Source organism: Polypterus senegalus, chromosome 4, assembly GCF_016835505.1.
Source record: "Polypterus senegalus isolate Bchr_013 chromosome 4, ASM1683550v1, whole genome shotgun sequence".
NCBI classification, from domain to species: domain Eukaryota; kingdom Metazoa; phylum Chordata; class Cladistia; order Polypteriformes; family Polypteridae; genus Polypterus; species Polypterus senegalus.
In genome coordinates, this window is record NC_053157.1 from 37,609,075 (window position 1) to 37,622,698 (window position 13,624).

A 13,624-nucleotide genomic window follows, 5' to 3' on the forward strand; every position below is an offset into this window, starting at 1 on the left:
CGGCCTGGTAAGAGTTCCGGCCACCTGCCACACTGTCCAGACTTTTCTCTCCACGTTTTCTTTTATGCTTTTCCCTACTGGTATAACAGTTCTTTAATAAATACCACGTTGCTTTTAACTTTCTATATTGTGTCTTCATATCTAGAGTGATTGAAATAATAAGGTACATTTTTTAGAGAGCCTGGAGCAGTGAGGAAGTGCCATATGATCCAAGCTGCAAGGTTTATCGAGCTGAGGATGAAGAGCTCTGTCCAATAATGAAGAGTGCGTTAAAGTAAAACATTCACTGCTTGATAAATGGCCTATAGCCAGGGATGTTGAGCCTCTGTATGTCTGATATATTCTTGGAGACCAAAGTTAATATTTAGGTCTGAGATGGATCTATGACATTATATATTGTTCGTGCCTCTGATATGCAAGACTCTTGGAGTGCTAGTGAAAGTGGACTGTGCATGTGTTATTCATACAGTACTTGTGTGAGTTAAAGTGCTAGGGAATAAGGTGCAGTTGTATACGTCTTCATTACGGTACATTTGTGTTTAGAGTCTGTGTGTATGCGTATATCTATTGTCACGCATGCGCGAGTAGGAGACCGTGGATGGACCTTAAGCCACATCGAAAGACGTTCGCTGGCAGGGAGTGGCGGGGTACTAACCTTTCTCCTTTGTTTTCCAGGACAAAAGACGCTCCGCCATAGGAACTTGCCCACACTACGTCCACTTCCGCCCTTCCTCCGCCATCTTCACTGACGTCAGCAGTCCCATCATCCCTCACGCCTCCTTCCCAGCATTCCTCCACATCCGGCTCCTCCCTTATAAAATGGCCGCCGACGCCTAGTATGGCATCGCACATATGAACTTGTTTATGTTTATATCTGACCTGAGTTTTTTGTTTCCAAATTGTGGATTGTCTACAATATACGGGGCCGGAAAACCCTGTTGCATCTTTTACACTATGTATGAGTATTACCGCCTCTCCTTCTCCCTCCACTCCTCCTCAGGCTTTGTCCTTTTCCTCCCGACTCTCGTCATCGAATGGTGGGGACTGGCCCCTTTTTATAGGGCACCCAGAAGAACTCCAGGTGCCCAATGAGCTGAGTATGAGTGTGTTAATCATAAAGTGCAAAAGTAGACCAACCCATTAACGTAAGGTAAAGGTTAAGTAGAGGGAAGTAGCACGATAACACCAATGAACGCAGTGCATGGAATGTAGTGGTGAGGTGAGGTGCTTTGGACGTCACTAACAGAAGAGAAGTAGTCGTTCAAGAAAAACACAGGGACAGAGTTGGAAACTTGTTAAGGGTAAATTTCACAGAAATATTACAAAGTTTGTACTCAGCCAGAAGACAGAAGACAGCTACCAAATAGTGTGGTAGACAGCAGGACTTCAGGAATCTTCAGAACTCAACTTGATGTTATTTTGGAGGAATTAAATGGATAGGGCTGTCAATTTTTGTTAGGCTGAATGGCCTGTTCTCTTCTCAATCTTTATATTGTTATAATGTTTTATGTACCACGACAGAACAGAAAAAAGAAAACCTAAATGGGCAAAGATTGTGCCTGGACTCGCCATACCTGTGAACCCTTCGTACAGCACCGACTCCATCAGGCAGCACATTATTGACCGTCGCAAAAAGGGGTGAGCACAACTGTGCTAGAACGTTGTCACAGGCATGCCCAGCAATTTTTCAGTTGTGTAATCTGACATGGTGTTGACGACAAGATCAGCAAACTGCAGCTGTCAAGTTTGACATAACCAGCAACTAGAAGTCTTGTAATGTGGCATCAGCTTAACTGTTTAGGGGACCTGTGTTTAAGTCTCCATGTGTGTTTTTTCGCCTGGCTACTCTCTTTCCTCTGTGACCACCAGGAGGGCGCGCCATCCCCCAAAATACCCGACACAACAGGCACAGACGCAAGTGCAGCAACACACACGTTTATTTCTCATGGGGAAACAATTTCTCTTCATTCCCCACCTCAAGCACAGTACAATAAGCACAAAATACAGCCCTTTCATTTCTTTTCTTCTCTTTGTCATCTCTTCCTCTTTCTGTCTCCACTCCTCCTCCTCCAGCAAGCTTCATGCTCTCCCTGCCAACTCCCTTATATTCAGAATCCCGGGAGTACTTCTGGTGTCACATAACTGTGGCTCTTCCGGGTAAGGCAGGAGCCATATATTAAAGGGCTCAGTAGTTGCTGCAGCACCCCCTGGTGACACCCCCGGAAACCAACAGGGCTGAGCCGACAAATACCAATTCCCATACAACCCTGTGGGAATCTGAGTTGCCGTTGCACCCCGGGGGGGCTACCAAATAGCAGCTCGGGGGAGACAGCGCCCTTCATAAGCCTTCTCCCCCTGTCCTTCCAATAATGAGGTGTCCTGCTTGTCCCTCACACCTCCTACATGTTTGTGCCGGGCTCTTCTGCAGCCCTGGCCTGGTATGAGTGAGTATACTGTACGTGTCCATTTCCTGCTTGGTTTCTGCTTTGCTTCAGTTCTTTGCATGGATGTTCTATCAATAGTGATGTTTTAGGTTCAAATATACTGTATGTGATATTAGTTCATAATTACTTTAGTAAACATTGTGAAAGATTTTCTGTGAGAGTGGCTGCACTAAACAACATATTCATTCCTTTCCTAAACCTGCTTAGTCCTGTGCAAGCACATTGCAGGAGACACTAAGCCATAAGCACAAGGCAGAAATCAACCCTGGATGAGATGCCAATCCATCAAAAGGCACACATTGGGGCACATGTCCATACTCCGTCCAGGGGGCCAACCTGCCATACATGCCTTCATGTCACACAGGAAGAATGATAAGTCCACAAAGACCTGACAGGACTAGAACGCTGTCCACCGGGCTAACCTTGAGTAGTCATTTTTCGTGCTGTCTGAAGCTACAGGAGATACCAGTCCAGTTATTGTCAATGTGCTGGTTTAATGTTCTCCTGTGTCTCTTGTGCATATTTGCTGAAGTAAATGAGTGAAATAGACCAGGCCTGCTTTCTGCCTTGAAACATGCAGCTCATGACCCTGACCTGGACCAGGTGGATGGATGCATGGAGATATGGTGCATACAGTGCCTTCAGAAAGCATTCAGACCCCTTCACTTTTTACACGGTTTGTTATGTTGTAGCCTTGTGTTAAAATCATTTAAATTTGTTTTTGTTTTTTTCCCCACCATCAAGCAATACTTACTACCCCAGAATGACAAAGCAGAGCAGAATTTCAAACACGTGTTCAGACCTTTCACTTAGCACCTTGAGGTAGCCCCTTTGGTAGCGATTATGTCCTGGAGTCTCCTTAGGTAGGACGTGACAAGCTTTGCACTTCTGGATTTGGGGATTTTGTGCCATTCTTCTCTGCAGATCCTCTCAAGCTCCGAAAGGTTCAGGTCTCTCTTAGATGTTTTCAATTGAGTTCAAGTCCAGGCACTCCCTGGGCTACTTCTGAAGATTCATAGAGTTGTCCCTAAACCATTCCTGTGTTGTCTTTGCTTTGTGCTTAGGGTCATTGTCTTTTTGGAAGGTGGACCTTGGGACCAATCTGAATCAAGATTTCATCAAGGACGTCTTTGTAGTTTGCTCCGTTTAGCTTCCTTTCAACCCTGTCTAATCTCCCAGCCCCTTCTGCTGAAAAACAACCCCACAGTATGATGCTGCCACCACCATGCTTCACTGTTGGAATGGTGATGCACAGGTGATGAGCGGTGTCTAGTTTCCTCCAGATGTGACACAAAGAAATGAGGCACTGCAGTTCAATCTTGGTTTCATCAGACCAAAGAATCTTGTATCTCATAGTCTGAGGGTCTTTTCAGTGTCTTTTTGCGAACTGCATGTAGACTCTCATGTGTCTTCTAGCCATCCTGCCATAGTAGGCTAGTAGTGAGTTGCATTGATGGTTGTCCTTCTGAAACTTTTGCCAGTCTTAACGCAAGTTCTCTGGAGCTCAGTGGCTCTCATGTTCTTGGTCACCCCTCTTAGCCATCTCTAGGAAGAGTCATGGTTGCTCCAAATGTCTTCCATGTAGGAATTCTGAAGGCCATCCTCAATACTACTGAATGTTTTGTAACCTTCCCCAAATCAGTACATTGACACAATGTCAAAGATGCAGATTCTACTGCAGGACTATCTATAGACAGGCCTGTGCCTTTCCTCATCATGTGAAATCAGTTAGATTTGTCACAGGTGGACTCCAAACATGGTGTAGAAACATCTCAGTGACGATACTATAATGGTGTGCCAATCTCTAGCGTCATAGCAAAAGCCTGATATTTCAGGTTTTATTTTTAATACATTTACAAACATTTCTGTTTTCATTTGGTCATTCTGGGATATCAAGTGTTGCCTGATGAGTGAATAAAACAAAGCTGCAATGTAACAAAACATATGAAAAGTGAAGGGGGCCGAATACTTCCTGAAGGTGCTGTTTGTGAAATATACCGTGTGAAAGTCAACCTGGACCCAGATGGGCAGGAGACAGGTTCTGCACCCAGCACACGGTTTATTTACAGTCTTGGGCACAGTACACCAACACACAACACAATGCTCACAGTCCCTTCTTGACGCCATAGGCCTCTTCAGGCTTTCTCCTCTTCCTCCCAACTGGCTCGTTTCTGTGAGGTCTGTCGAGTCCTTTTATATTGGCCAACCTGGAAGTACTGGGCTTCCGCTCATGTGTCCTGGCAGCACTTCTGGGTTGGGCGAAAATCTTGCCTATTGTATATTCACAGCACCCTCTGGTGGCACCCACGGCACTCAACAGGGCTGAGATACAGATCTCCAAGTCCCAGGATTCTAGTTGGGAATTCGGGGCACCACTGTAAACCAGGGGAGCTGCCCCCTTGCATCTTGGGGGAGGCAGTGCCCTAAAAAAGCTGCTTTCCCCCATCCTTCCATATCCAGGACAACCCAGCTGGGTTGAGCCTCCGGCCGTCTCTTACAACTGACTAATATGGTTGTGGTTTTCAACATCGGTCACCCTGACTTTCCAGAAGTCATTGTCATTCTGTTCTTAAGTTACATAAAATACGTGCTACACTTATTCAGAGGTGAATGCGTGTGGTGAAGGAACAAAAGTTGGGACTGCCATGACAGAAGAAATTCCATAACAATTTGGGGACGAAATTGATGTTTTGATTGCTGTGCCACCTTTTCATTGAGAGTTGAGCTTATGATGGGTCTAGCAGCATGGATTAATTAGCTTAATCTTCATGTCAACGCAGAAGTGGTTTGAGCCAAGGAATTACCACTGGTTCAAGTGGGTCTTGTCTTTTTATCTTTGCAGTAGCACAAAGCTGCAGGTGTGGATGGGTTTGCTGGGAAGAGGTCTGGCGCTCCGTCCCATGTAAGGGGATCTCTTTTCCATGGCCTGATCACGTTCTCTGTTAGGTGTGTGGTAGTGAGGATGAAAAACCATTAAAAAACATACAATCCAATTCAGGGTTATGGTGGTGGGAGTCTTTTTTGTCAACATTGTGTTCAAGGCAGCAAACAGCCCTGAATGTGGTGCCAGTCACAGGCCCACTCATGCATACACTGTCACATTGGGGTCCATTTATGCAGGACTAACTAACACAACTAACATCCACATACTGTAGGAGGGAAAACAGAGTACCCAGAGAAGACCCCACATTGACATGGAGAGAACATACAAACCAATCATGAGACCAGCATGGTACAATTGTAAAGCAGCATCGCTAACCACTTTGCCACCAAGCAGCACATCAAGAAGTGTAAGCATTGCATGTGTTTATTTACAGCACACATAAAAAGTATTCACCTCCTTAGAAGTCATCACATGTCATTGCTACACAACTCTGAATCTCAGTGGATTTAATTTGCCGTTTTTCACACTGATCAACAGAAAAAGACTCTGTAATGTCAAAGGGGTCTTAATTAATTACAAGGCGCTGTATATGCATTTTGTAGCATAAAGCAATGGATGGATAATATCAAAATAATCCAAAAACAGAAGACACTGGATGACAGATCCTTTATTCAAGAGTCACAGTGCAGCCAGACCAGAGCTACAGAAAAAGTGCGACAATGATGGACGCTCCCACTCCTGGGTCAAGTGCAGCTCTTCAGATATAAAAAGGGCTTTTCAACCAGCAGTGTTAATAAGAAGGCCGACATCACTGTCAAGAAGCTGTGTCCAATGAAAAGGTACAGCTGCAGGAGGAAAACACAAGACAGGGTGGCTTTAAAGTGAGACACACGTGTTTTATATTCAGCCACAGACCTTCCTGTAGAGGGTTTCTCACATCCAGTTATTTCCAGATTTTACCTGCTGTGCGCTTTATGCTGTTTGTAAATCCAGTCCTGGAGGGTCACAGTGGCAATCAGAAGCTAACGACACTCCTGCTTCGTCTAACTTTTTGAATGGGTGTGAGTTTTTTAGGCTTTTCTAGTAAATATTTTATAAAAATGTTTTCTATTTTTTATCTTTTCTTATGTATGGAGCCCCATAAGTGTCAAGCAAAAAAAAATCAGTTTGAACAAATTATGTAACTCATTTGAACTGATATTTTTATTTTTTCCGTCCATCCATTCATTATCCAACCCGCTATATCCTAACTACAGGGTCACGGGGGTCTGCTGGAGCCAATCCCAGCCAACGCAGGGCACAAGGCAGGAAACAAACCCCGGGCAGGGCGCCAGCCCACCGCAGTTTTATTTTTTCCCCGATTCTTATTTCAGTATCACTAAGCCCCATTCTGTATTAATTTATTCAATCAGATTATTATTATTTTTTCCCTTGCTGTTCAGTTCTTATTATGGAGCCCCGTATGTTTTTTTTCTGATATACAGTTCAATGAACCATACGTGAACTGTAAGGTGTGTGTTAACATCAGTGAACCAGAAGAGAAACTAGTTGGGAGACCATCGTGGTTGAAACAGCTCTTTGAGGAGTCCCGAAACGAGTTTCAAACACAGGAAAAGTTACCAGAATGGATTTATGGAATTTTCTCTGAGAACGTAATATTTTGGAGTCAGTGTTGGAAACATTAATAGAAGAAAAGTTACGTTTGAAATCTAGTTGATAATGGCACTGAACAGCATAGAACAGACTGAAACTATTGGCTGGCTATACTCTTCTGGTTCTGGTTCACGAAACTGCATACCAGGAAAAATAAATAACTACTGAAATATGAAAAAATAAATAAATAATCCACTCAAACAAATTGTGTAATTCATTCGAACAAGTTAAACCGATGAGGCTCCGTACTTATGGGTCTGATGACTTCATTTAAAATGTTTTCTGTTAAGCATTGAATTTCAGATGAGTGGACCCTGTGCTGAATGAATAAGTGCAATATGTAATGAAAGAGGAGGTGTCCGCTCACAACAAGCGGCTGACTATATAACAAATAAGTGAGCTGGCCAAAATGATCAGAATACAAAATTCTCATCTCAGATCTGCAAGGATACCCCTTTGGGCTCATTTCAACACTTGCAGAAACAGGAGAAGAGGCATCAGAATTAGACAAGAACATCCATCATGGGGCAGAGTAGCTGCTGATTGTCAGATTGGACTGATTTCTCCAAGAATTGTACACATAACACTGTAGGACTAAAGGTCTGTGGGCACCTCTCCATATTATCAACTTCAGGTGTTTCATTGTTATCAGGAGCATAAAATCAGCACACAGTCATGTAATCACTGTGACTTAATCATGGCGCTGCCATAGGACGCTAGCTTTGCCAAAGGTTCTGCCTTGGTCTACTGTGAACATTATCATTGTGAAGTGACCATGTCTAAGAGCAACAACAGCTCATCCACAAAGAGGTAGACCACACAAACTCTTAGAGCAGGGATGTCAAATGCTGAACCACTTAGCACATGAAAAGTTGCCAATCCTCTGTTGCATCCCTGACAAGAGAGTTCGAAACTGTCTCTGGAAGCAACATCAGCACAGGAAATGTGTGTCAGGAGCTTCAAAAATTTGGGTTTCCATGGCCTGACCTCACTATGCGCAATGAGAAACACCAGCTGAAGTGGTGTAAAGAAAGACACCATTGAACTCTGGAGCAGTGGAAATTAGTTCTCTGGAGTGATGAGTCACACTTCACCATTTGGCAGTGATGGTCAGGTGTCCACAAATGTATAAATGGGGGCAGAATGTTAAATTGACCCTCATGTCCATGAGAAGGCAAGTCATGTAGTGGTGAAATGACGAAAGGGGGATTGTCAAAAAAACAAATGAATGTCAGCTTTGTTGTGTCAGGTGGTGAACTCTATTGTGTTGTGCTAGAACCATCAGAGAGAACAATCCCAGAACGTTAAAGAATGTGAACACTTGTCATTGCTTTAGGAACTGAATCAGATTAGGTGTTGGATTTGGTTAAAGGCTAGGAGGTGAACACAAGTCGTTTTATTTAAGATGTTTTAGGTAATTTGAAACATTTTGGAGTAAAGTTTCAGAAGGTTGGCTTTTCCTGCTTGTGACAAACCCATGAACTGTAGTGAGCTCTAAAATCTTTCAGCAGGAGGTCACATTAATGCAAAGCTTACTCATAAAGTAGGACACTTCAGCAGATCAGTCAGATTTTTTTAGATCTTCTAGCCCAATTTTAAGATGAAGTTTTTCTACTCACCAGATTCCAAGCAGTGTACTGGAGCCCAGTTTCCTGTATCATGCTGTAGCCAATAATGATAAGCGGGTGGACCATGTAACACGCAAAGCTAATGTTTGACAGTGGTCTCCAGAAACATAGCGACAGGAAAGACTGTACAAATCCTGCGAGAAAATAGGCAAACTGTTTCATTAATATAAACAACAAACAAAAAATAAAAAGGAAAAATAGCAGGAGGTGGCACAGTGGCCTCATGGATCCAGCAACCCCACACCAGTCTGCAGTGTAAATGTTCTCCTTGCAGTTTTATTCAGTTTTCCTCCCACACGTCAAAGTTATGAGTATTAGGCTGATGGGTAACTCTGGAGTAGCTCAGTGTGTGTGTGTGTGTGGTTATGTATGTGTGTGAGTGAGTGAAATCTGTCGTGGACTGGTACCCTGTCTATGTCAACAACCAAAGCTACCAGAACAGGCCCAGATCTCTGTGACCATTAGCTGGGGTACGTGAATTTGTCGATGTTGTCTGATGTAAAAGAGTTCTGCAATACACAATATGCTATTGAGTGTCAGACACTTGCTTAACATACTCTATATGTGAACAGGTCAGGGATGAAACAAATCCAAAATTAAAGCAGACATTGTGGTCTCATGATAAAAATTGATTAAAAAAGGAAAATGTAATGCAAGATGTATAACTATAACTATAACCAGTTTATAACTTTGTAACTATATTAAATGCGCCAAGTACAGACTGTGGCAGTTTGGAGAAGAAGGTATGATCGCCCATTTTAAATAGCTTCGTCCACGGGACAACCAGAAAATTAGGGGATGCAGACAAGACATATAAAGCAGAACTGGTTGGAGAATATAGATGAAGGTACGATCTCCCATTTTAAGCATCTTAATTCATTGGAAAACTGGAGAATTTGAGCATGCAGACGAGAGAGACAGCAGAACTGGTTGGAGAATGTAGAACAGTCCTTATCTTCAATGAATTGGAAGTATTCTGATGTACTATAACAAATCCCCAGCAGAAGAATTAAATTATTTGTCTACCGGTGAATCCAACAGGCTTTCGTACAAAGCATCCAAAAAGGGAGCTCTTTTTAAAAGAACAAAAAAGTCCTCTTCTTCCATTTTTCTCACCTGTTAATGCGCACCTATTTCTTCATACCACTGTTATTCTTTGGGATGGACTCTTATCTAGCTTAGCTGCTCACTGACTTCCTGACTTTTTCCTTCTCGTATAAAAAATATTGGGAAAGTATTGCAATCGTCCAAATATTCGATGTTGAGATTTTGATGAATCTCGATGTTTTAGACCTCCCTAACTTTGTTGTATATGAAGTATAAGGAGAGTATTGGAATCATCCAAAAATTCCATTTCGAGATTTTGATGAATCTCGACGTTTCAGATCTCTCTGAGTCCAAAAATACCATTTTTGGAATTATGTCTGTGTGTGTGCTGTGTGTGATCATCTGAGTACGATTTCACTTAAGTTAACTAAATTTTGCATACAAAACACAGATTTCTATAAACGTTTGGGTTATTTCCGTTAACCAGAAGTGGCACTTTGGCACTTTTATTCATGCAGCTGCAGAGCCCGATTTATTCAACTTTACTTTTATAATAATTGTTCAATATATTAATTTGATTTGATTTGATTCGTTGTTGATGGTTCTTTCATGTACATAACATAAAAATATAATCATTGTCTTGCGGTTTACTTCTCAAATATCCAACCCCATATCTGATTATACAAGAAAGTCTAGGGAGGACCGCTCACAATTTTTTTTTCCATCCACTTCCTTGTCATCATTAGTTTCCACTAATTGGCACATACAGGTCCAAATCATGCTGAGTAATTCATTTAAGGGCACAGATAGCCAAATCCATCAAAACCTACTGTACATATTAAAACCCCAAATGAGACCGCTACAATGCAAAGGTTCCAAGTTCAAGTCCTGCTGCCGCTGCCTGGACAATGGAGGTGGAGGTGGTGTTCACCCTGAGTGAACTACTTAGCAGAGACATTGGCTTGCATACGAAAATCATGGAAATGATGTGTAAGGGAAGTTTGCCATGACTCCGTCTAACATTAAATTTAATCCGTTGAACTTCCATTTTAGTATTCTTGAAACCATACAGTAATGAGGCCTGTAACTGATGTGCCAAGACATGCAAACAAAGTGACGACTCTGTCAGGTGAGTTGTGTGTTTCAAATTTTAACATGCAAGGAAACTAAACCATTTTACATATACCGAGAGGTCAATAAATATTTGGAAAATGACACCATTTTCATAATTTTGTCTCTATATGCCACTACAATGCATGTGAAATGAAGAAATAATTACATGATTGAATTGTAGGCTTTCAGCATTAACTCAAAGGGTTAAACAGAAATATCGTATTAGCCATTTTGGAATCCATCCATCCATCCATTCTCTTCCGCTTATCCGAGGTCGGGTCGCGGGGGCAGCAGCTTAAGCAGAGAGGCCCAGACTTCCCTCTCCCCGGCCACTTCTTCCAGCTCTTCCGGGAGAATCCCAAGGCGTTCCCAGGCCAGCCGGGAGACATAGTCCCTCCAGCGTGTCCTGGGTCTTCCCCGGGGCCTCCTCCCGGTTGGACGTGCCCGGAACACCTCACCAGGGAGGCGTCCAGGAGGCATCCTGATCAGATGCCCGAGCCACCTCATCGGACTCCTCTCGATGCGGAGGAGCAGCGGCTCTACTCTGAGCCCCTCCCGGATGACTGAGCTTCTCACCCTATCTTTAAGGGAAAGCCCAGACACCCTGCGGAGGAAACTCATTTCAGCCGCTTGTATTCGCGATCTCGTTCTTTCGGTCACTACCCATAGCTCATGACCATAGGTGAGGGTAGGAAGGTAGATCGACTGGTAAATTGAGAGCTTTGCCTTACGGCTCAGCTCCTTTTTCACCACGACAGACCGATGCAGAGCCCGCATCACTGCGGATGCCGCACCGATCCGCCTGTCGATCTCACGCTCCATTCTTCCCTCACTCGTGAACAAGACCCCGAGATACTTGAACTCCTCCACTTGGGGCAGGATCTCTTCCCCAACCCTGAGAGGGCACTCCACCCTTTTCCGGCTGAGGACCATGCTCTCGGATTTGGAGGTGCTGATTCTCATCCCAGCCGCTTCACACTCAGCTGCGAACCGATCCAGAGAGAGCTGAAGATCACGGCCTGATGAAGCAAACAGGACAACATCATCTGCAAAAAGCAGTGACCCAATTCCCATTTTGGAATAACAGCCATTTTTATACATGGTCCCCCATTTTCAGGGGCTCAAAAGTATTTGGACAATTGACTGCCAAGATGTTCCACAGCCAGGTGAGAGCAGTTCCCTTATTATCTCATTAAGCATTTAGCCGTTAAACGGTCTGAAACTGAAGCCAAGTATGGAAAATGCATTTGGAAGCTGTCGCTGTGAACTCAATATGAAGTCTAAAGAGCTGTCCATGCAAGTAGAAACAGGCCATCATTAGGCTGACAAAACTAAACAAACCCGTCTGAGAGATCGTAGAAACACCAGGAGCGGTCAAATCAACCATCTGGTACATTCTTAAAGAGAAGGAACGCACTGGTGAGCTCAGAAACACCAGAAGGCCTGGACAACCACAGAAGACAACTGTCCTGGATGGCCGTAAAATTCTTTCATTAGTGAAGAAAAACCAGTTCACGACATTTAGCCAAACCAAGAACACTCTCTGGGAGGTAGACCTATCATTACCAAAGTCTACAATCAAGAGAGGACTTCATGAAAGTAAAGACGGAGGGTTTACCACAAAGGTGCAAACCTCTGGTAAACTTCAAGCATATGAAGGACAGATTAGACATCAGAACATATTTTTAAAAAACTGTCCTGTTTTGGAACAGTTTTCTTTGGACAAATGAAACTAAGTTCAATATGTAGTGGAGTGGAATGATGGATAGAGAAGAGTAAGGGGAAGAGAAGGAACAGCTCATGACCTGCAGCACAGCACATCATTTGTGAAACATGGTGGAGGCAGTTTATGGCCTAATCATGCATGGCTGCAAATGGAAGTGAGTCACTGGTGTTTACTGAAGATATGACTGCTGGCAGAAGAAGCAGGATGATTCCTGAAGTGTAAAGGGCTACAGTATCTGCTCAGATTCAGACAAATGCTACAAAACTGAAAGGACGACGCTTCACAGAACAGATGGGGAACGAGACAAAACATACTGTGAAAGCAGACCAAGTGTTTTTCAAAGCAAGGAAGTGGAATATTCTCCAATGGCCACGTCCATCAACTGGCCTCAACCAAATTGGACAGGCATTTAATTTCGTAAAGACAAAACTGATGGGAGAAAATCCAACGAACAGGCAGCAACTGAAGACCACTGCAGTAAAGGCCTGGCAAAGCATCACTAAAGTGGAAAACCAGCACTTGGAGAAGGCTATGGGTTCAGACTTGAGGCATTCATTGACTATAAAGGATTTTCAACTAAATATTGAAAATGATCGTTATATTCATGATTATGTTAGTTTACCCAAATGCTTTTGTGTCCCTGAAAATGTCTGTCTTTTCTAAATTGCTACACTTCAATAACATTTTGATTGCTTCATTTCAAATCCATTGTGGTGGCCCACAGAGCCAAAATTATGAAAATTGTTATCAATGTCCAAATATTTAACAGCCGTAACTGTAATTTGTGATGAATGTTTTAAAAAAAGTCAGCAATCATGTTGTGTAACCAGTAAGACTTTGACAAAATATCGAAGCATGGTGGCCCAGTTTAACCTGAACAGCTTTGTTCGTCTGCAGTTTCATCACTCCGTCAAACCTTTAGTACGTTAGTATTAATACTCTCACGCATGAGGCAGGCACCAGTCCTCTAGGGACACCAGCTCAGGTTAGGGTACAGTCATGCACTGACAAACAACAGCCACCATTTAACCCAAAACACGTCTTTAAGATGTGGTGGGAAAGCAGAAAACAGAATCACACAGGCGTGAACAAAATGGCCAAAGACAGCACAGGGTGGGATTTGGACCCA

The 13,624-nt window shown here is 43.2% G+C and overlaps 1 protein-coding gene across 4 annotated transcripts in view; it reads right to left on the reverse strand.

Moving 5' to 3' along the window:
- Positions 1–5,788: 5,788 nt before the first annotated feature.
- Positions 5,789–13,624, reverse strand: part of oacyl (O-acyltransferase like) — a 56,849-nt gene continuing 49,013 nt past the window's right edge. Inside the window, exons 13-14 of one of the 4 annotated variants that reach the window (XM_039750482.1) lie at positions 8,601–8,743; positions 5,789–6,173 (exon numbers count right to left, since the gene is read on the reverse strand). In XM_039750482.1, the coding sequence (XP_039606416.1) occupies positions 6,072–6,173; positions 8,601–8,743 (245 nt within the window). In that variant the 3' untranslated portion in view covers positions 5,789–6,071. Of the gene's footprint in view, positions 6,174–8,600; positions 8,744–13,624 lie in introns of those variants that run through there. The other 3 variants (XM_039750481.1, XM_039750484.1, XM_039750485.1) reach the window with 3 other exon arrangements.